Source organism: Stegodyphus dumicola, chromosome X2 (assembly GCF_044657685.1).
Source record: "Stegodyphus dumicola isolate Sdum_Otavi_A_Nest chromosome X2, ASM4465768v1".
In the NCBI taxonomy this organism is placed as follows: domain Eukaryota; kingdom Metazoa; phylum Arthropoda; class Arachnida; order Araneae; family Eresidae; genus Stegodyphus; species Stegodyphus dumicola.
The window spans coordinates 51,569,212-51,587,153 of record NC_140781.1 but is presented as its reverse complement, the minus strand read 5'-3'; the positions used below and the strand labels follow the sequence as shown (position 1 = coordinate 51,587,153).

Below are 17,942 nucleotides of genomic sequence, written 5' to 3'. Positions count from 1 at the left end.
TGGAAAATTTCTAAAGCTATTAGATGAAATAGAACATATTAATTACAATAATAAAGTTCTAATTAATCCAAAAGATATTGCAAACGCTTTTGCCAAATCGTATAAAAATCAATTCACTGTCAATCATATTGTTAACGCTAATGATTCGGCATTCATTGATCATGTGACTCAGCAGTTAGAAAGTTTCAAGAATCAGACCAACCCACTTACCACACCCAGTGAAATTACAGAATTAATTCGAAAATTAAAACCAAGAAAAGCTCCCGGTTATGACCAAATTACTAATAAAACCCTGCAAAATTTACCAAGAAAAGCCATCCTGCAACTATATTACATCTTTAATGCTTGCCTGCGTATAGGATTTCTTCCTAAACAATGGAAGCATGCGATAATCATTGTCTTGAAGAAACCTGGGAAAAATGGATCTTCCACTTCAGATTACAGACCCATCAGTTTACTTTCAGCTGTTGGCAAGCTGTTTGAAAGATTAGTCATCAATAGGCTCACTAAATTCGCTGAAGACAATAATATTATTAAGGAACATCAATTTGGATTTAGGCATGGATTTAGCACCACTCAACAAGTTACAAGAATTACTGAAATCATCGGAGAAGCCTTTAATAAAAAAGAAACTGTTGCTGGCATCTTCAATGATATTGAAAAAGCGTTTGATAAGGCACCCAGGCCTCCTTATGAAACTTATCGGAAACAAATTTCCATCTGGATTAATCCTCTTAATTTCAAGTTTTTTGGAAAACAGAACTTTTCAAGTTCGTATTAAGAACGAGCTATCTAATATCAGTGTAATGAAAGCAGGTGTCCCTCAGGGATCGAATTTTTCACCTTTTCTTTTTAACATCTACATAAATTATCTTCCCAGCCACAAAGATGCCATTATCACCTGCTATGCAGACGATACTGCAATTCTCAGCAAATCCATCAATCCGCAAAGAGCCATCCAAAACCTCCAAAATGCAATAGACTATATCTTCCCATGGTTTAACGTTTGGAAAATTAAAATCAATGAAAGCAACTCCACTACAATTTATTTCCAAAAGAACCCTTCCAGAAGACATCTCAACAATATCACAATTAATAATATCTCCATCCCAAATGAAAAATGTATTAAATATTTAGGTGTTTATCTCGATCAAAACTAACCTTCATAAACCATATCGAAAATATCTGTAAAAATGCTAACCAAGCAATAGGCAGTATCTATGCACTCACAGGAAGAAATTCTAAACTTAGTCTCGCTACAAAAAGAGTTATCTATCTACAAGCTATCCGCTCGATTTTACTGTATGCTTCCCCAGCGTGGGCTGCAACTGCAAGAACTCATCGCGAAAAAATACAAAGAATTCAAAACAAGGGAATCCGAATAATTACAAATTCGCCTTGGTTCATACGAAACAGCACTCTTCACAATGATTTAAAAATTAAACCCACGGATTCTGAAATTCTAAAAGCTTCTCATAACTTTTTTATAAAATGTGACAGTCATCCTAAGAATATCATCAAAAAACTAGGAAATTATGATTTCACAATTGAACAACGCCACAGAGGCCCCTCACTATTCACCATAATAGTCGGTGGTAATGTATATATTTTTGTTTTCTTCTTAGTTAGCCAATATTTTACTTCATTTTCTTTACTTATAGATTTACTTATCAAATTACATTACTCTTGTGAAACGTTTCAGTGTACTGCAAATTGTGTTTTTCATCATTTTACTTGCCAATTATTGCTTATCAAAAGAATAATTTTTATGAAATTTTAAAAATGCCTTACAATATATCCTGCAAGAGATGGCGCAACCAGGGCTCCAGTCAACTAAAATGCTTTTGATCACTACTAATAGATGGCGCCACACGAGCACCTCTTTTGTTCAAAGTTTACTTATTCTACGAATGGCGGCACAGGAGCCTCCGTCGCTAGTAATCTCTGAGTTCTAGCACAGCATGTGTACAAGTACTTCCATATTATTGGATACAACTTACTCGATTCTTCAAGCATTTAAAAGCCAAGTATCATATATTGGTAAAGGCCGTTAATGGTTGATTGCCTCTTACTAAGTGATAAAACATAGACATAGACATTGTGTTTGTATTTATTTTAAATTCTTTCAATCAGGTAGTGAGATCTTCACATTTGCAAATTTTCAGAAGAAATCGACGATGCTTTAATTATTTTGTACAGAAAATTGCGTGGCAAAATATTTTCAACCATTTTGCTTAAATCTTAAAGCACGCTACGAAAGTTCATGTGACATGACAGAAATATTGTTGGATGCCCATTGGTTCATCCTAGAAGCCACACCCTCGGTGGCTACACAGATGTGCACTTGTGAAATATGCCTCCGGAGAGCATCCCAAGCATGTTCAGTGGGAGTAAGGTCAGAATATTTGGCTGGACAATCCGATCGGTGAGTATCCTCGCTTTCCAGATAGTCATCAACCAAGTGGGCCATATGTGGTCGTGCATTATCGTCCATAAAAATGAACTCTGGGCCAACAGCAGCCCCGAAAAGTCGCACATAGTGCTTTAGGATTTTTACCTCTGGGCATTTCCCGAACCAGTGGCAAACATATGGAGCGCTGAGCGGGCATCTTGTATGATTCCTATCCTGGTCATCACTCCTCCACCACCATACTGGTCCCTTTCCATGATGTTTCTGGGATAGTATCGGCTCCCAGGTTCCCTCCATATGAATAATCCCCGAGCATCAGGGGGGTAGACTGAATCTGTACTCATCCAAGAAGAGAGGGGCGTTAGTCCAATAATGATGTACTCAGTATTGGTGTTGTATGCACCACTGTAAACGCTTTCTTTTGTAGGAGCGAGTGAGTGGAATGCAAATAGCTGGCTTTCGGTTATAGAGTCCTGTTTTAGGAGCCTTCTGGCAACTGTCGTACTTGAAACTGATGTTCCTGTGGCAGTAGAGGTCACGAAAAAGTTGTGTGGCTGTAGACGTCATCTGGTGCTCGGCTGAAAGTACAAAATACCGGTCATTATTGGTCATTGTGGCTTCTGGTCAACCTGTAAGGATCTTAAGTTTTACTAACGTTTATTTTATTTTAAATCTTTACTATCACTTCTTATTTTCTACTTCCGGCCAGAATTAAAAGCTTTAACTTATTTATGCAAATTTGTCTGGCGAACGCCAAGTACTTAACTTGTGGCTTTTTGCCAAGCAAGCGGAGAGGAAGGAGTTAGTAGAAGCAGGCCACTTGCCTTAACAGTTTTAACTCGGTTGCTGGTTGCCTTCCAGGCCAGAGGTTTAATCCTCTTAATAATTTTAAACGTATAGTAGTGTTAACAGTTCTCTGTACTACATACGGCTTCCTGTTAATATACGGCCAATCTTCCACGTAGGCCCTTGTTTATTATTCCAAAGTTAAGTTAGAGTTTAGTTAATATTTTTATATTCTTACGTTCAGACCACAAGTGGTTGGTCTCTGTATTCCGATATCCGGAAACCATTGTAAAGACTGAAAAATAAAGGGTTTCGTATACCCTTCCTGTGTATCTTGTCTACTTCCCACATTTATTGAACATAGCTTTAATAAGCTCCCTGTTCCGAGTCAGGTTCTTGAATGTTCCCAAAGCAAGTAAGGAGAAACCCTGAACCTGATAGTGGCGCCCGACGAAGAAGAATAACCATGGCCGAGTTTCAAGAAGAACCTGTGCTGCCTGCAGAAGCGGCTCAGAATCCAGAAAGGGCAGCTGCCGCCCTGGAAGGATTTGGTTACATCGTCCAGACCATGCGCGCAGCGATGAAACCAGAAGCAACATTTAATGGAAACTCACCGGTAACTAGATTTTTGGAAAAACTAGATGACCACTTCATGATGTATCCCGTGCATGAGTTCCAAAATGTCACCTTAGCTACCAGCGCTTTGAGGGGCCAAGCGCTTAATTGGTTCAAATGCATAGGCAGAAGTCTCTTGGGTCAAGCGGGATGTTCCACCTATACTTACGAAAATTTCAAGACTGCCTTAGTAAAAGCCTTCCCTGTCGTAAGGGATTGTGCGAAATTAGAAGCGGAACTTTTCAGCATATACCAGAAACCAATTGAAAATCTCTCAAGCTTTATTTTAAGAAAAATTCACGTCTTCAAACTCTTGTATGGAAACCGTCCGGATCCTGAGATAATTCAAGTGATTTTGCCGAGGTTACTTCCCCAAGTACAAGACTTTATTGAATTAAGGAATCCGACTACACTGGAAAAGTTATTTGAGCTAGCAATCCAGTTTGAAAGTAGAAGAACGGCGGACATTGAAAGAAGACGCCAATATCAACAACGAAACGAATTTGGTGAGCCAAGACCACAGCAAAGTGAAGCACACGGCTACGGAAGCAAAGCGAATCAGTGGGCAAGGAAACCCGAGCATCCAAAAACAGCCGGCGAACGTCGACAGTTCAATAGCAATCCAGGAAGAAAGTCTCAAGGCCAGTGGAAAAAGAAGGAAAGCATGGAAAGAAAAAAAGATTTAAACTAAAACGGATTTCTGCTGACGGGAGGGTGCGAAAATCCGAAGGCCAAGAAAACCCCTCTTCCTTCAAGTTAAATACAGAAATGGTGAAAAATTTGACTCTTCCGAAGATTGAAGTGTTGGTGAATAACATCCCAGCCACCGCACTCCTGGATACAGGCGCGCAGTGTTCCTGTGTGGCAGAAGACTTTTTAGGAAGTATTTTCGTAAATATCGCATATATAATTCGGATAATACGACAGTGTTAGCTGCGCAAGGAGAAAGATGCAAGTGCATAGGTTAATTGCCGCTATACGTCCGTATCAAGGACGAACAAGTAAAGGTTATGATTTTTATAGTAAAGAATCTGCAAGCACATATTATCTTAGGGATAGATTTTCTTTCAGAGGCAGAAGCAACGCTGGATTTTAATGAAGCGTCCCTTAAGCTGACGATGAAACCAGTTCGAGAAGAAAAAACGGAACCGCCAATGTTAAACCTTGACCACCTGCCTAAGGAAGAGCAACAAAGAATCCGACAAGTGGTAAGTGAATTTGCTTCGTTATTTAGTGATATTCCAGGATTTACTCAAGTTACTAACCATAGTATCGACACCGGAGATTCAATGCCAGTTCGCCACAAAGCATACCGGTATGATAAGAATAAAGAAAAAATTATAGAATGGCACATTAGCGATATGTTACGTAAAAAGTTCATAACGCGCATCTCAAGTAGTTATGCTAGTCCGGTGGTTTTATGTAAGAAAAACAATGACTATCCATTAACACATCCAAAAAGGTGGCGTTTCGCGATTGACTATCGTAAATTAAACTCCATAACTAAATATCCGGTATATCCGTTACCTATTATTGCAGAAATTCTAAGGAACATAACGTCTACCAAATACATGACGACTTTAGACTTAACGACTGGTTATTTTCAAATAGGGGTTAGACCGGAGGACGTGCCTAAGACTGCTTTTATAACCAAGTCTGGCACTTATGCATTCCTGCGTATGCAGTTTGGCCTTTCAGGGGCACCGGCAACATTTCAGCGATGTATGGACATTGTGCTAAGGCCTGTTCTTGGAAAGTCCACATTTATCTATTTAGACGATATCATTATTACTAGTGATAATCTCGACCAACATGTACAGGATTTAAGACAGGTGTTTTCATTATTAAATGAGGCCGGTCTAAAAGTTAATGTCGAAAAGTGCAAATTTGCAGCCCCTGAATTAAAATATTTAGGTTACAAAATATCTCAGAAAGGAATCGAGACAGACGAATAAAAAATAATCGCCGCCGCAAAAGTATCCGCCGCCAAATACGGCGAAGAAGCTCTCTTCTTTTCTAGGACTTTGTTCATATTATTTGTCTTTTATAAAAGATTTTGCAGCTATTGCTGAACCATTGTTAAAATTAAAAAGAAAAAAGGCAAGATTCTCGTGGACGGCCGAAGCCAATAGTGCTTTCGAAAAATTAAAGCAGGCATTAACGCAAGCCCCTGTGTTGAAATTTCCTGAAAAGGATGAGAATTTAGAAATTTCAGCGGATGCTTCGGATTATGCGGTAGGAGCGGTACTTTCGCAAAATCACCAGCCCGTGGCATTTTTTAGTCGAACTTTAAATCAAACACAAAGAAATTATTCCGCGACTGAGAGAGAGGCACTTGCAGTTCTGTTAGCAGTGCAAAAGTTCCGAGTCTATTTTGGAAGAGCGCCAATAACAGTGTATTCTGATCATGCGGCGGTAACTAGATTGTACTCAGGGAAAAACATATCCCCAAGGTTAATAAGATGGGCACTCAAGCTACAAGAATATAATCTGGTAATCAAGCATACCCCCGGAAATGAAAATATCGTAGCAGATGCCCTATCCAGAATTAAAATAGATGAAGAAGGTAATACTGTAATAGGTGGCAATGCTCACAGCATGTACAATAAATTCCCGAGAAACTGTAATAACCGAACTGGCTAAGGATCCTGAGTTTGGAAGCATTTATGAGTATTTAAAGGATCCTGAAAATTTTAGCCACCAAGATATTGTGGCGATAAGAAATAGGGCGGCCCATTACGAACTAATAGATGGTCTATTATTTTATACAAAAACCACAAATTCCAACAACGAATTTCGACCTGTTATCCCAGCTAGTCTTAGATTAAATATCCTGCAGGAGTTACACGACAGCCCATTAGCTTCTCATGCTGGTATTCGAAAAACTATCCAACGCGTACGCGAGGCAGTCTATTTTCCTGAACTGCAAAAGTTAACAAGGGCGTATGTCCAGTCCTGCCCAACATGTCAAGCAGTTAATTATATGATTTTTCCACCCGGCCGGGTTTCTAAATAGTATTAAATCCGATTTTCCTAATGAATAATTGGCATCGATTTATTGGGCCCTTTCCCAAAAAGTCAGTTAAATAAAAGTCGCTATCTCCTTGTTATGGTTGATCATTTTAGTAAGTGGACCGAAATTGTTCCCTTAAAACGAGCCTCCGCGAAATTAGTTACTGATTCTATTTTAAATAAATATATTTTAAAATACGAGGCGCCCCTAAAAGTTATATCGGATAATGGTCCTCAATTTGTAAGTAATATATTTGACATGTGCCAAAAACTGGGCATACGTCATTTAAAAATGGTCCCGTGTCGGCCGCAATCAAATATAGCGGAACGGGTCAATAGAAATAGGGAAAATTATCCGTAGTTATGTTAAAAATTTTCATAAAAGCTGGGATAACTATGTCAATGAATTTGCTTTCGCCCTTAGGACCGTAAAACATGATACAACGGGCAAAACTCCTGCTGAGTTATTTTTAGGCAGAAAGATTATAACGCCGTTAGATAAATTATTTTATGTTCAACAAAGAGCCCCAGAATTTAAAATGGGTGATATAGAAAAATTAATTAAAGAAGCAAAAAAGAACACTGAAGTAGCACAAAGAAAACAGAAGCTCTATTATGATATGAAACGGCGGGGAGTAACTTATAAAATAGGAGATGAAGTATTAAAAATTAAGCATTCACTTTCTTCAGCACCAGAAGATAAAACCGCCAAATTTTTTCCACGATTTGAAGGACCATATGTCATAGAAAAAATAACTCACGCTGTAGTGGTGTTAAAAGCCAGGAATGGTGAAACATGCTCCGCAAACATTGATCAGATAAAACCTTACTATGACCGTAATAAAATGCAAATATTTTCAGATCTTTTGCAGGATCCGGCACGGCAGGCACTGCAGGTACAAGCTCCAGAGGTGGAACAACGACAAGTACAAGGGCAAGCCATTAGGAGGCAGGAGCAATTGAAAAGAAAGTTTCCCCGTTGGAAAATTGAAGGTAACAAGAAAAAGAAGCCGTTCCACCGACTAGAAAACAGAGAGCACGACCACCCCCAGAATGAAGAAGGGAGAAGTACGACGAATGCAAAGAGAGCCAGAAGAAATAACGGCAACTATAACCCGGCTCCCAAACGGAAGATCGACTCATCGGACAGGACTCTACGCAGCAAATGTCGCCGAATTGCGGAAGGACCACCAGCGGCGGAGGAAAAGATACAAGGAAAATTTAAACGGCCAGCAACGAGATCCAAGCAGGAACGAGAGAGAGTTGTCCCGGTTCCGCCAAGACCAACTGCCATCAAACGGCCAAGACCACAGGCAGAGGCGAAAAAGAAGGTATTCAAGGGTGACCGAACTGGAAGGAAAAGAAAGCTCCTAGAGGAAGGAACTGAAGGGCGAGCCCGCACAAGAAGGAGGATAAATCAAACACGAATCTTCGCTACCTTCCAGGACTGGGCAGAGAAAAGAATGTCCGAATATCACAAAGATAAGTAAAACTTTATGTTACTTTGCAAACTTAAGTTAATCTTTCATTCTTACTGCAAGTGGCAGAATTCAAGACGTTTTACCTCATGTGAGGTCTACCTTTATCGCCAAAAAGGCGAGAAATGAGTTGTTACCTATTTTGGTATTATGTTTTTCAATTACTCGCGAGTAAAACTAAAGTTGATGTATAACAGGAATGTGTAAATACTTGAATATTGTAAAAGTTATTGTATAAAATTTTATTTAAAAGTTTCTGGCAAGAAAGAAGTTTTAGTCTGAAAGACTTTTGAAATGTAGTATTTCAATGTAGAAGAATTGGCACTTGCTTGGAAAAGAATTGAAGTTAACAATGTACTACTAATGTATGTTTTAAATTCCGTAAAATTAACGGCATGTTAATATGTTCTTATACACAATGTGAACTGTTATTTTAAATGTTAAGAAATACTGTGATATGGTAAAAGTGAAAGTAATGCCAAAAATTTTAAACTTATTCGTGTGATTGTAAAAAGCCCAAATTATTGTGAATATGTGTTAAAGGTTGAATGAATGTAGTTAGGATCTCTGACGCTACACTTCAGAGTTAGCCACTTTCAGAATAGTACCTCAGGGTTTAGAGATGAAGATAAGGTGTGTTACGAGGTCTTGTTATGTTGAATTTTAACACGTTAGTGTTTTGATTGTAGGCGGCAGTGTTGAACACTTATACATAAACACATTCGTGTTTGGTGTTTTCTTTTACAACACATGTCAGAGAGCACGGGGAGAAATAATTAAATAAAGTCATGAATGAAATAAGAATGTTAGGAGGAATATAAATATTCATGTTACTTGCCATTTAATTGTGTAACATTTCATTAAACTAGTTTTCCTTCCAGATCTCTGGAAGGAACCAAATTTCAACTAAAAGCTCCTGTTTAGATGCAATACAGATGAAAAGTAATTGTCCATGGAGCTGATAATGTAAAAACAAATTTTTTTAAATTTCTAGTTTCTAGTGAGGAATATTTGTAAAAGATTGGCCTCGCGTTAGATTCTAGAGCTAAAAGTTTTCAACAAGGTCGTTTTAGACCTCAGTTTCAAACTAATTAACTCTGGCGGGAAGTATGTAAGGATCTTAAGTTTTACTAACGTTTATTTTATTTTAAATCTTTACTATCACTTCTTATTTTCTACTTCCGGCCAGAATTATAAGCGTTAAAGTATTTATGCAAAGTTTGTCTGGCGAACGCCAAGTACTTAAGTTGTGGCTTTTTGCCAAGTAAGCGGAGAGGAAGGAGTTAATAGAAGCAGGCCGCTTGCCTTAGGAGTTTTTACTCGGTTGCTGGTTGCCTTCCAGGCCAGAGGTTTAATCCTCTTAATAATTTTAAACGTATTGTAGTCTTAACAGTTGTCTGTACTACATACGGCTTCCTGTTAATATACGGCCAATCTTCCACGTAGGCCTTGTTTATTATTCCAAAGTTAAGTTAGAGTTTAGTTAATATTTTTATCTTCTTACGTTCAGACCACAAGTGGTTGGTCTCTGTATTCCGAAGTCCGGAAACCATTGTAAAGAGTGAAAAATAAAGGGTTTCGTATACCCTTCCTGTGTATCTTGTCTACTTCCCACATTTATTGAACATAGCTTTAGTAAGCTCCCTGTTCCGAGTCAGGTTCTTGAATGTTCCCAAAGCAAGTAAGGAGAAACCCTGAACCTGATAAACCTTGTCCTAGTTTTCTGGGCATTGTCCCTCTATTTTTAAACTGATTCCGCAAATTAGAGATGACATTTGGTGTTACATCGAGTTCTTATGCAACCTGATCTTGGGACAGCCTTGCCCACGATTTTCCATCTCATACCTTCTAAGGGATGATGTGTACTCATTTCACCTAAAAAATAGCAGAAAAGAACAAGATTATTCAAGGAAGATGATAAAAGTCACATCTGTGTTGCAGTGCGGAATGAACTGACCAGCTGGGACGCGGACCTTTATACCTCCTGCTGGCGTAACGATGCCCAGAGGAATACGCTGATGCTAAATGAATTTGACGAATTCCCAATCTTTATTTCACGCATATAAAACCATCTTAGTAGATCTTTATCTAATCATAATGAAATACAGAAAATTCTATGTGCACTGATTTTAAAAGTAAAACGTAGGCATTTTAGATTAAGGCAGCATAAGCGAAAAGTGAAGTTTTTTTGCAAGGTGGAAGAAAGGGAAAGGAATGACGTAATTTATTGTGCCAAGAATATTTATAATGAAGTATAAGTACAGCTAATCTGTGATTGTTTAATTTTAGGTTATTATATAACATAGAAGGATCTCGAATTTGGGAGAACAGATGAATTTAGGGGGACAGCACCAAATTTAGAACAGTTAATTCTGAGGTCGCCAATTACTCTTAAAGCAGTTATCATATTTTGTTATATCTTACATATATATGAGTGTGTGAAATTAAACTTTTGATATATATTTGCACGGGAAAGGAATCCATATTCTGAGATCCCAGCAACCTGAACGTATAATCAGCGTCTAATGTTTGTTAGTTTCAAGGGGCCTATTTTTTTTCTCATTAATCATTGGCAAAGTTGAAAATAAATAAGTAATTTTTTTAAAGTCCTTAACTTTTTTTCTCTCAGGTCACTGTTTTATGGATAATCTATTTGACATTTCTGATGTAAAGTTAAAAAATGTCTCTGCAAATTACCCTTTTTAGTAACGGCTGCAGAGGCATTACATATTAAGCGACATTTATCACTCATTGTAAGAAAATAATTGTATGTAACTTAACCGGAATGTAAACTTTGACCAAAGTATCTGTTCAGTGGTCTTACCCATTCGATCATTGGTAAGAGAAAAGGTATTAAAAGGGCTTCAATAACTGAATGAAAGGTAGACAAATTTTCGTTATTTAAGGAATAGAAAATGAAATACATTAAGCTGCTATCAATAGTAATTTCACTTATGCAAAATTATGAAAATGTAAAGTGTTTTACATCTAATATACCCTGTAAAATCATGAAGTTTCCATATAGAGGCATTCGTAGTTAAATTGTTGTTTAAACTATTTAAAGGATAATATGAAATTTGATATTTTCGAGAGTTTGAAAATAAATAAATCCCATCTGTCTATGCCTTTTCTGAATTGTATCATTGCTTTTTAGAAGTAAAAATTTTATATAGCTTTATTATGTACCTACCTGGGATTGCGTATTCCATGAACATGGTATATTACTAAAATAACTCCACACAGTGCGACCTTTGGAGTCTACCTTACTTAAAAATATGATTCTTTGCTATCCTTACTGTGTAAAATCTCCTGGTCCATAAGAAAACTAAAATAGAACTTTTGCAGCCATTACATATATGTCTCAGATAAAACTGTGATAGCGCTAATTAAGTAAGTAGTTGCATCTACTGGGATGGCCAGGGTCTGTGGTTCACCCATAGCTTGATTTTATGATTTGGTTTATGTGATTACGGAAGAGCCTCAACAGCAGTCTGCCTAAGGGGAGGGATGCCTTTGTGGAGGACTTTCTAAGGTAAACTAACTCGTATACATGCTACACATGGGTAAAAACACGAAAAACCCCATGCAGTCAGATCTTTCGCGGGATTCGAACCTCGGATTCCAACAATAAATTTTCATGAATCACTAGGTTTTGACAATAACCCCATTTAAGCAACACGATTATATTTGAAACTAGAATAGAGCTCGAAGCACAACTATATTAGTATTCGGTGGATTTGAACTCTTTAGTGATTGTATAGGGTTATTATTTAAATTAACCAATTATTACGATCTCAGTCTTTGCTATAATTTCTCTGTTCTATACTCCTCACCAGAATGCATATGAGATAGTCAGTATTTAAAACGTGGTTTGAGAGTTTAAGATAGAGCGTGGAGCGTGTTTCTGGCTGTGCGTGCACGCTACATTTAATTATTTCCAGTTCTGACAGTTGTAATTATTCAGCTTTGCTTTATGTTCTCTTCCGCCTCCTTGATTTTGAAGCTCCGGTAGAATTACAGAGCCAGCTTCGAGTAATATTTACATTGTGTAGTCTTTGACTACTGTCCCACGTTCAACTTAAATATGACTGTTCTGTTTAGTTGCATCACCACGAGCTGAGGCTGATTGTGTTTATGTTCTAAATTCTGTTTACATAAAGAGGTTATCTTAAGTCTTCTCACGACTTTTTAGTTACTTTAGGCATAGAGATAAGTCATTTTACGTCTGTTGGGGTTATTGGGTTAATTACCAATTTCAGATTAAGTAAACCCCCGCGACTAATTCACCTAGATGATCAGTGATATTATAATATAGAAAAGAAGAGCATTTCAGAAATAACACTTTATTAAATCAGCGCTGTATAACGTGGAAATGAAAATCTTGAAGTTCATAGTCGTGCATTCCTAAAAAATCTCTAATTTCAGCGATTAACTTGCTTTAGTGTCTGGAGATTTTCTTAATAGTTTGCGAGCCTAATGTGCCTTTTAAGAAAACCAAGCACTTTATCGTGACAGATATCATCGTAAGAAAAATCGAGAATAATTATCGATTGGTAGTTAAAGTGGGACAGAATTTGGAGCCTTGAAAATAACTGAAAAAAAATCTCTCTTCCTAGTAATTACTGTATTTAACTGCTGCCAAAAAATAAGGAGCAGGGAATTAGAGAAAACAGGCCCTTCCATTAACAATAGCAAACGTAAATTTCGCAATGTAAATAATAATTGATAAATCAAAATATCCGTATCTTTCTGATCTAAGAAGAGTTTTAATTTTCCTTATAGAAGACTTTTAATTAATTTTCCTTATAAAAGACTTTTAATTAATAATTTTCCTTATAAAAGCCTTTTAATTAATAACTTTCCTTATAGAAGACTTTTAAGTGCACTTTGCCAATATCTTCTTTCACTTCAGAGAAAGTACAAGACATGTAAAGGGGTCTGAAAAAGATGTAAAAGGGTAGATGTTATAGAGTCTTACTCTCTCTTAGGTAGCATTCACTAAGCCAAGACTCAGTGTGCAGATTTCGGAGAATCATCGCTGTGTATAGATAAACAACAGAACGTAAGAAGGATTTAAAACATCTTTTTATTTAGAACTCAAATAACTTAATAGAAGGTTTTTCTTATGCTTACAAAACCAACCATAATTTATGGCGTAACTCAATAATGAATTCAAATTTAAACTAAGTTAAATCTTAAGTTAGCCCAAAGGCTATATAGAAATGATTAACACGTAAGTTGGCTCGAATCTATACCGGCGTGACAAGCATTATTGTCAAGAATAAAGCAAAGCCGAAGAAAGACTGCTAACGTAAAATATCAACTAGAAAAACCTTCAGCGGACGGAATACGTTCTACCTCATTTAAATACGCGCGAGTTAAAATTTGTATTCTGGCAGGAAAATGGAAAGAAAGAAATGACAGTAAAGTAACTGGTTACTGAACATAAGATACTGAACATAAAGTAACTGGTTAATTAAAATAAATACTTTACACTCTCATAAAAGATTAACAGCATCTTTTCCTAATTTGTTAATCAGAAACTAATGAATAAGCTCACTGCTGTAGTTTTTCAGCAGCCTGAAGACTTGTAAACTTCGGAAAAAAATATTTAAATTTATGACTGACAAAATTTGGCTGCGCAGTTAATCTAAAAATTTACTTCTGTTATGCAAATTAAAAGGAGGCGATATACTTCTCTCGATGATAGGAAGAAATGAAAATTTGAAAAGAGAAAAAAAAAGAAATATACATTATTATTTTTCAAACTAAATTGTACAATATGTAGCTATGAGTTTTCTATATCAGCGAAATAAAAAGAATTCACGCTTCTAAAATTCCACTAATTGTGTAGAATTTGATTTACTTTGGTGGCATAAACTTGTTCTAAACTCCAAACAGACTTGGAGTGAATTATTGTTTGATGTAAAGTTAACTACAGAGACTTAAGAAGGTTCTTATTAAAACAGAACTTGATCATAAAGTGCACTTTCGTGCTTACAAAATCAGTAACCAAGCATGGCTATGTAACGCAAAGTAACAGTCAAATTCAAATTTGAAACTAAGCCGAGTAGTCAAAGACTACGCAATTTAATCAATTGTGCAGTCTTTGACTTTAATATAAGGAGCGTTTAAAAAATTCTAAGCTGGCTTAGAACGTCTCGCCGGTGTAACAATTAAGCGTCAGAAGCAATATTGCAAAGCCGAAGGATTACGTTATCAGAACTGGCGAAACCTATTAATGTGACTTAGAGGGGCAGAAACACTCTGTCTTACAATTCAAAAACCTCAGCTTAAATACACTGTCTAACTTATTAATATTTCTGCTCTGAAAACAGAAAGGAAAACTGACAGAAAAGTCTGAAATATAAATAACTGGTTAATGTAAAAGAATAGTAATCGCACAAATGTTTTATTCAAATGAAAATTATTGAACAATGAAAACGTTTTCACGACGAATTGTTAAAAAAAGTGAAGTTTATCTAATTATAATTAGAAATCTGTTATAAAAATTATACTATCTGGATATTTATATTAAAGAGAAATAGATGGTATACATGTAAACAAAAACAATGGCATGGTTGAACTTCTCTTTTTCGATGATTGTGAATAGTTCAAGATAATCCTACATTCCAAGATGATCGTTAGTAGACCTTCAAGAAGCTGTTGGTAGTGGAATGGAGAGAAATTTTCTATCTCGCTATTGCTTAATCCTTTTGTCGCTAGAAGATTCAAAAGGTAACACGTATTAGAACCTACTTGAAAATTCAAGAAACTTCATCCCAGAGACCTTCAACCATAGAATCCTGAAGCACTGGTTTTAATGAATAAAACATCTTTCAGGATTGCTCACTCAGATAGCATTTTATGAAGCTTCCTCTGTCCTTGACGAACACAGAGATGCTGTAAAGATACGAGTATAAAACCGTAGTACGCAGATTCTAAGAAAGTGTTTGAAAATTCTGGATAGGTATGATACAAGCTTATGATAATGAATGATTAATATCAGAGAAGCATAAATCCCCAAACGTTAAAATTTATTATATATAAAGTGTTATAGGCTGCATTTTTATATATCTTAGAATATGTGTCCTCTGTCCTTGACTAACAGAGGGATGCTGTAAAACTGTCAAACCGTAGTGCGCAGTTTCTGAGAAAGTGTTTGAATATTTTGGATAGGTATGATGCAAACTTATGATAATGAATAATTAATATCAGAGAAGCAAAATTCCCAAACATTAAAATTTATTATACATAAAGTGTGATAGGCTGCATTTTTATATATCTTAAAATATGTGTCTTCTGTCCTTGACTAACAGAGAGATGCTGTAAAGATGTCAAACCGTAGTGCGCAGTTTCTGAGAAAGTGTTTGAATATTCTCGATAGATATGATGCAAGATAATGAATAATTAATATCAGAGAAGCAAAATTCCCAAACATTAAAATTTATTATATATAAAGTGTGATAGGCTGCATTTTTATATATCTTAAAATATGTGTCCTCTGTCCTTGACGAACAGAGAGATGCTGTAAAGATATCAAACCGTCATGCGCAGTTTCTAAGAAAGTGTTTGAAAATTCTGGATTTGTATTGTAAGGATTATGTTAATTTTATTAACAGTTAAATTTTAAGTTAAAGTTCCTTTCCTGTCAAATTCTTAACTTCAACTTACTACTTCCGGCCTGAACGTAGTTTTAGAATCACGTCTGAATACATAATGAGGAAGAGCGGTATTTAACCGCGAAGTTCTTTGGTCTTAGAGAGAGAGTTTCTGATTTACGCGCGTCTGCCTTTTGGCCACTCTCTCTCTCTCAAAGCTGTTATTACGCTCGGCCGTACTCAGGCACTTGATAGCTTCGTAGTCAAATAGATTTAAGGGGCCAACTAGTGCAGAATCTTGATAGCTTCGGCTATATTTCTTTAGTTAATCTTAGTTTTAGTTTATTTCTTAGTCTTTTAAGTTCAAGCCCAAGTGTCGGCTTTTATTGTACACTCCAAGACGGAGTTTTGCTAAATCTTATTGGAATAATAAAGGGTTAGTTAACCTTCTATCTTGTTGTTTCTTGCGCTACTTACATCTACAAAGTTTTGAAACAAGTTCACCCCGACACTGGCATCTCGAGTAAGGCTATGTCTATCATGAATTCAATCGTTAATGACATCTTCGAAAGAATTGCAGCTGAATCTTCTCGCTTAGTTCATTACAATAAGAGGAGTACTATCACTAGCCGAGAAATACAAACTGCAGTACGTCTATTGTTGCCTGGTGAACTGGCAAAACATGCTGTTTCGGAAGGAACCAAAGCTGTCACCAAGTACACCAGCTCTAAGTAAGTAGCCCAATGTCGCCCTTGTATGGCCATGCTTAATCTGAATGGAATATCAATAAGCTCCAGGTGCGGCCTTGTGCGGCTCCAGGGAGTTGTTGCATCTGGATAGTGGAAGGCGCGGGACATATGCCTGCTTACCCCTGTTAAACACCAGGCGTCCCCGTCCTCCGTCACCTGTCACCTGTCACATGAACTTAAGCGATTATTCGCTAACTAGTTCTTAAGATTCGTCACTTGCTACGGTAACTGAGAAGTACACTAGTGAAAATTTTACAGTATGATACGAGCTTATGATATGAATGATTAATATCAAAGAAGCCTTAATCCCCAAACGCTAAAACGTATTAAATATAAAGTGTAATAGGTTGCATTTTTATATATCTTAAAATATATGTTTACTAATATATACTATTAAAAAAGTAACATCTGAGAAATGATCCAAAATGATATATAAGGGAAACAATACTAAGTACTTCCGATCACAAAACATCATTTTAATTAAATTCAGGATACGGTTGATCTCTAACAGCGTTTATTAAGAAACACGAAGTATTACTAAGGCTGTTTTCTGCCTGTCTGGCTTCTCAGTTTTGCTTCCTGCTTAACGCTTTGAAGGCCAAAACGCCCGAGAGAGCCTTTCATTCACCGAGATTTGCGATGTTGTTTTCTTCCCTCCCTCCAAGTTATGCAGAAGCAAGAGCACTTTCCTCAGATACATTGTATAAGTTTGTTTCACACAGCTTCTCCTAGAATTTAAGAGTAACTATTATTAGGAAGTAAAAGGATGTCATTTGAAATCTTTACACCTCTTTGTGCGTTCATGGACGGGGAGGGAAGGAAATGGACGGAACGGGTAATGGACGGGGACGGGCGTTTCGGTATTTTAAGCCTATAGGTTAACGAAAGCTTTGGTTTTCTGAGGGTTAAACCGTCAAGTTCAAATAAAGATCCTTAGAAGTTTTTTTTTGCTTTCTTCTCCCGAATGAGTTTAATCCCTTAAAGTTTCTTATGCAAGAAATGCATTTTGGTTTTACTCTGCTTAATATTTAATCCAATTGCATTTTATTTTATAGAACTTCATTTTTCATCCCAAAACTATTTTAGGGAAGTTATTCTTAAGACATATGCTTAGTTTTGCCATTCTAATCAATTTCTATGGAGCAAGGAAAATTTTAGTTATGTATCCAACACTATTCAGGAGATAAAAGCGGTTCGCAAGGCCAGTTCATCCCGGATTCACTTTTCGGCGGCTGGAAGGGATGGTTATAACCATAGCCTCTTGTTTAACGTAAATACTAGCCGTCTACGT

At 36.7% G+C, this 17,942-nt stretch overlaps 1 protein-coding gene across 1 annotated transcript; it reads left to right on the top strand.

The window, feature by feature from the left end:
* Nucleotides 1-2,782: 2,782 nt before the first annotated feature.
* LOC146992749 (histone H2B-like) lies at nt 2,783-16,637 on the top strand. The gene is made up of 2 exons (XM_085808792.1): nt 2,783-2,794; nt 16,344-16,637. The coding sequence occupies exons 1-2, from the start codon at nt 2,783-2,785 to the stop codon at nt 16,635-16,637; spliced, it is 306 nt and encodes a 101-aa protein (XP_085664918.1).
* The last annotated feature ends 1,305 nt before the right edge of the window (nt 16,638-17,942 follow it).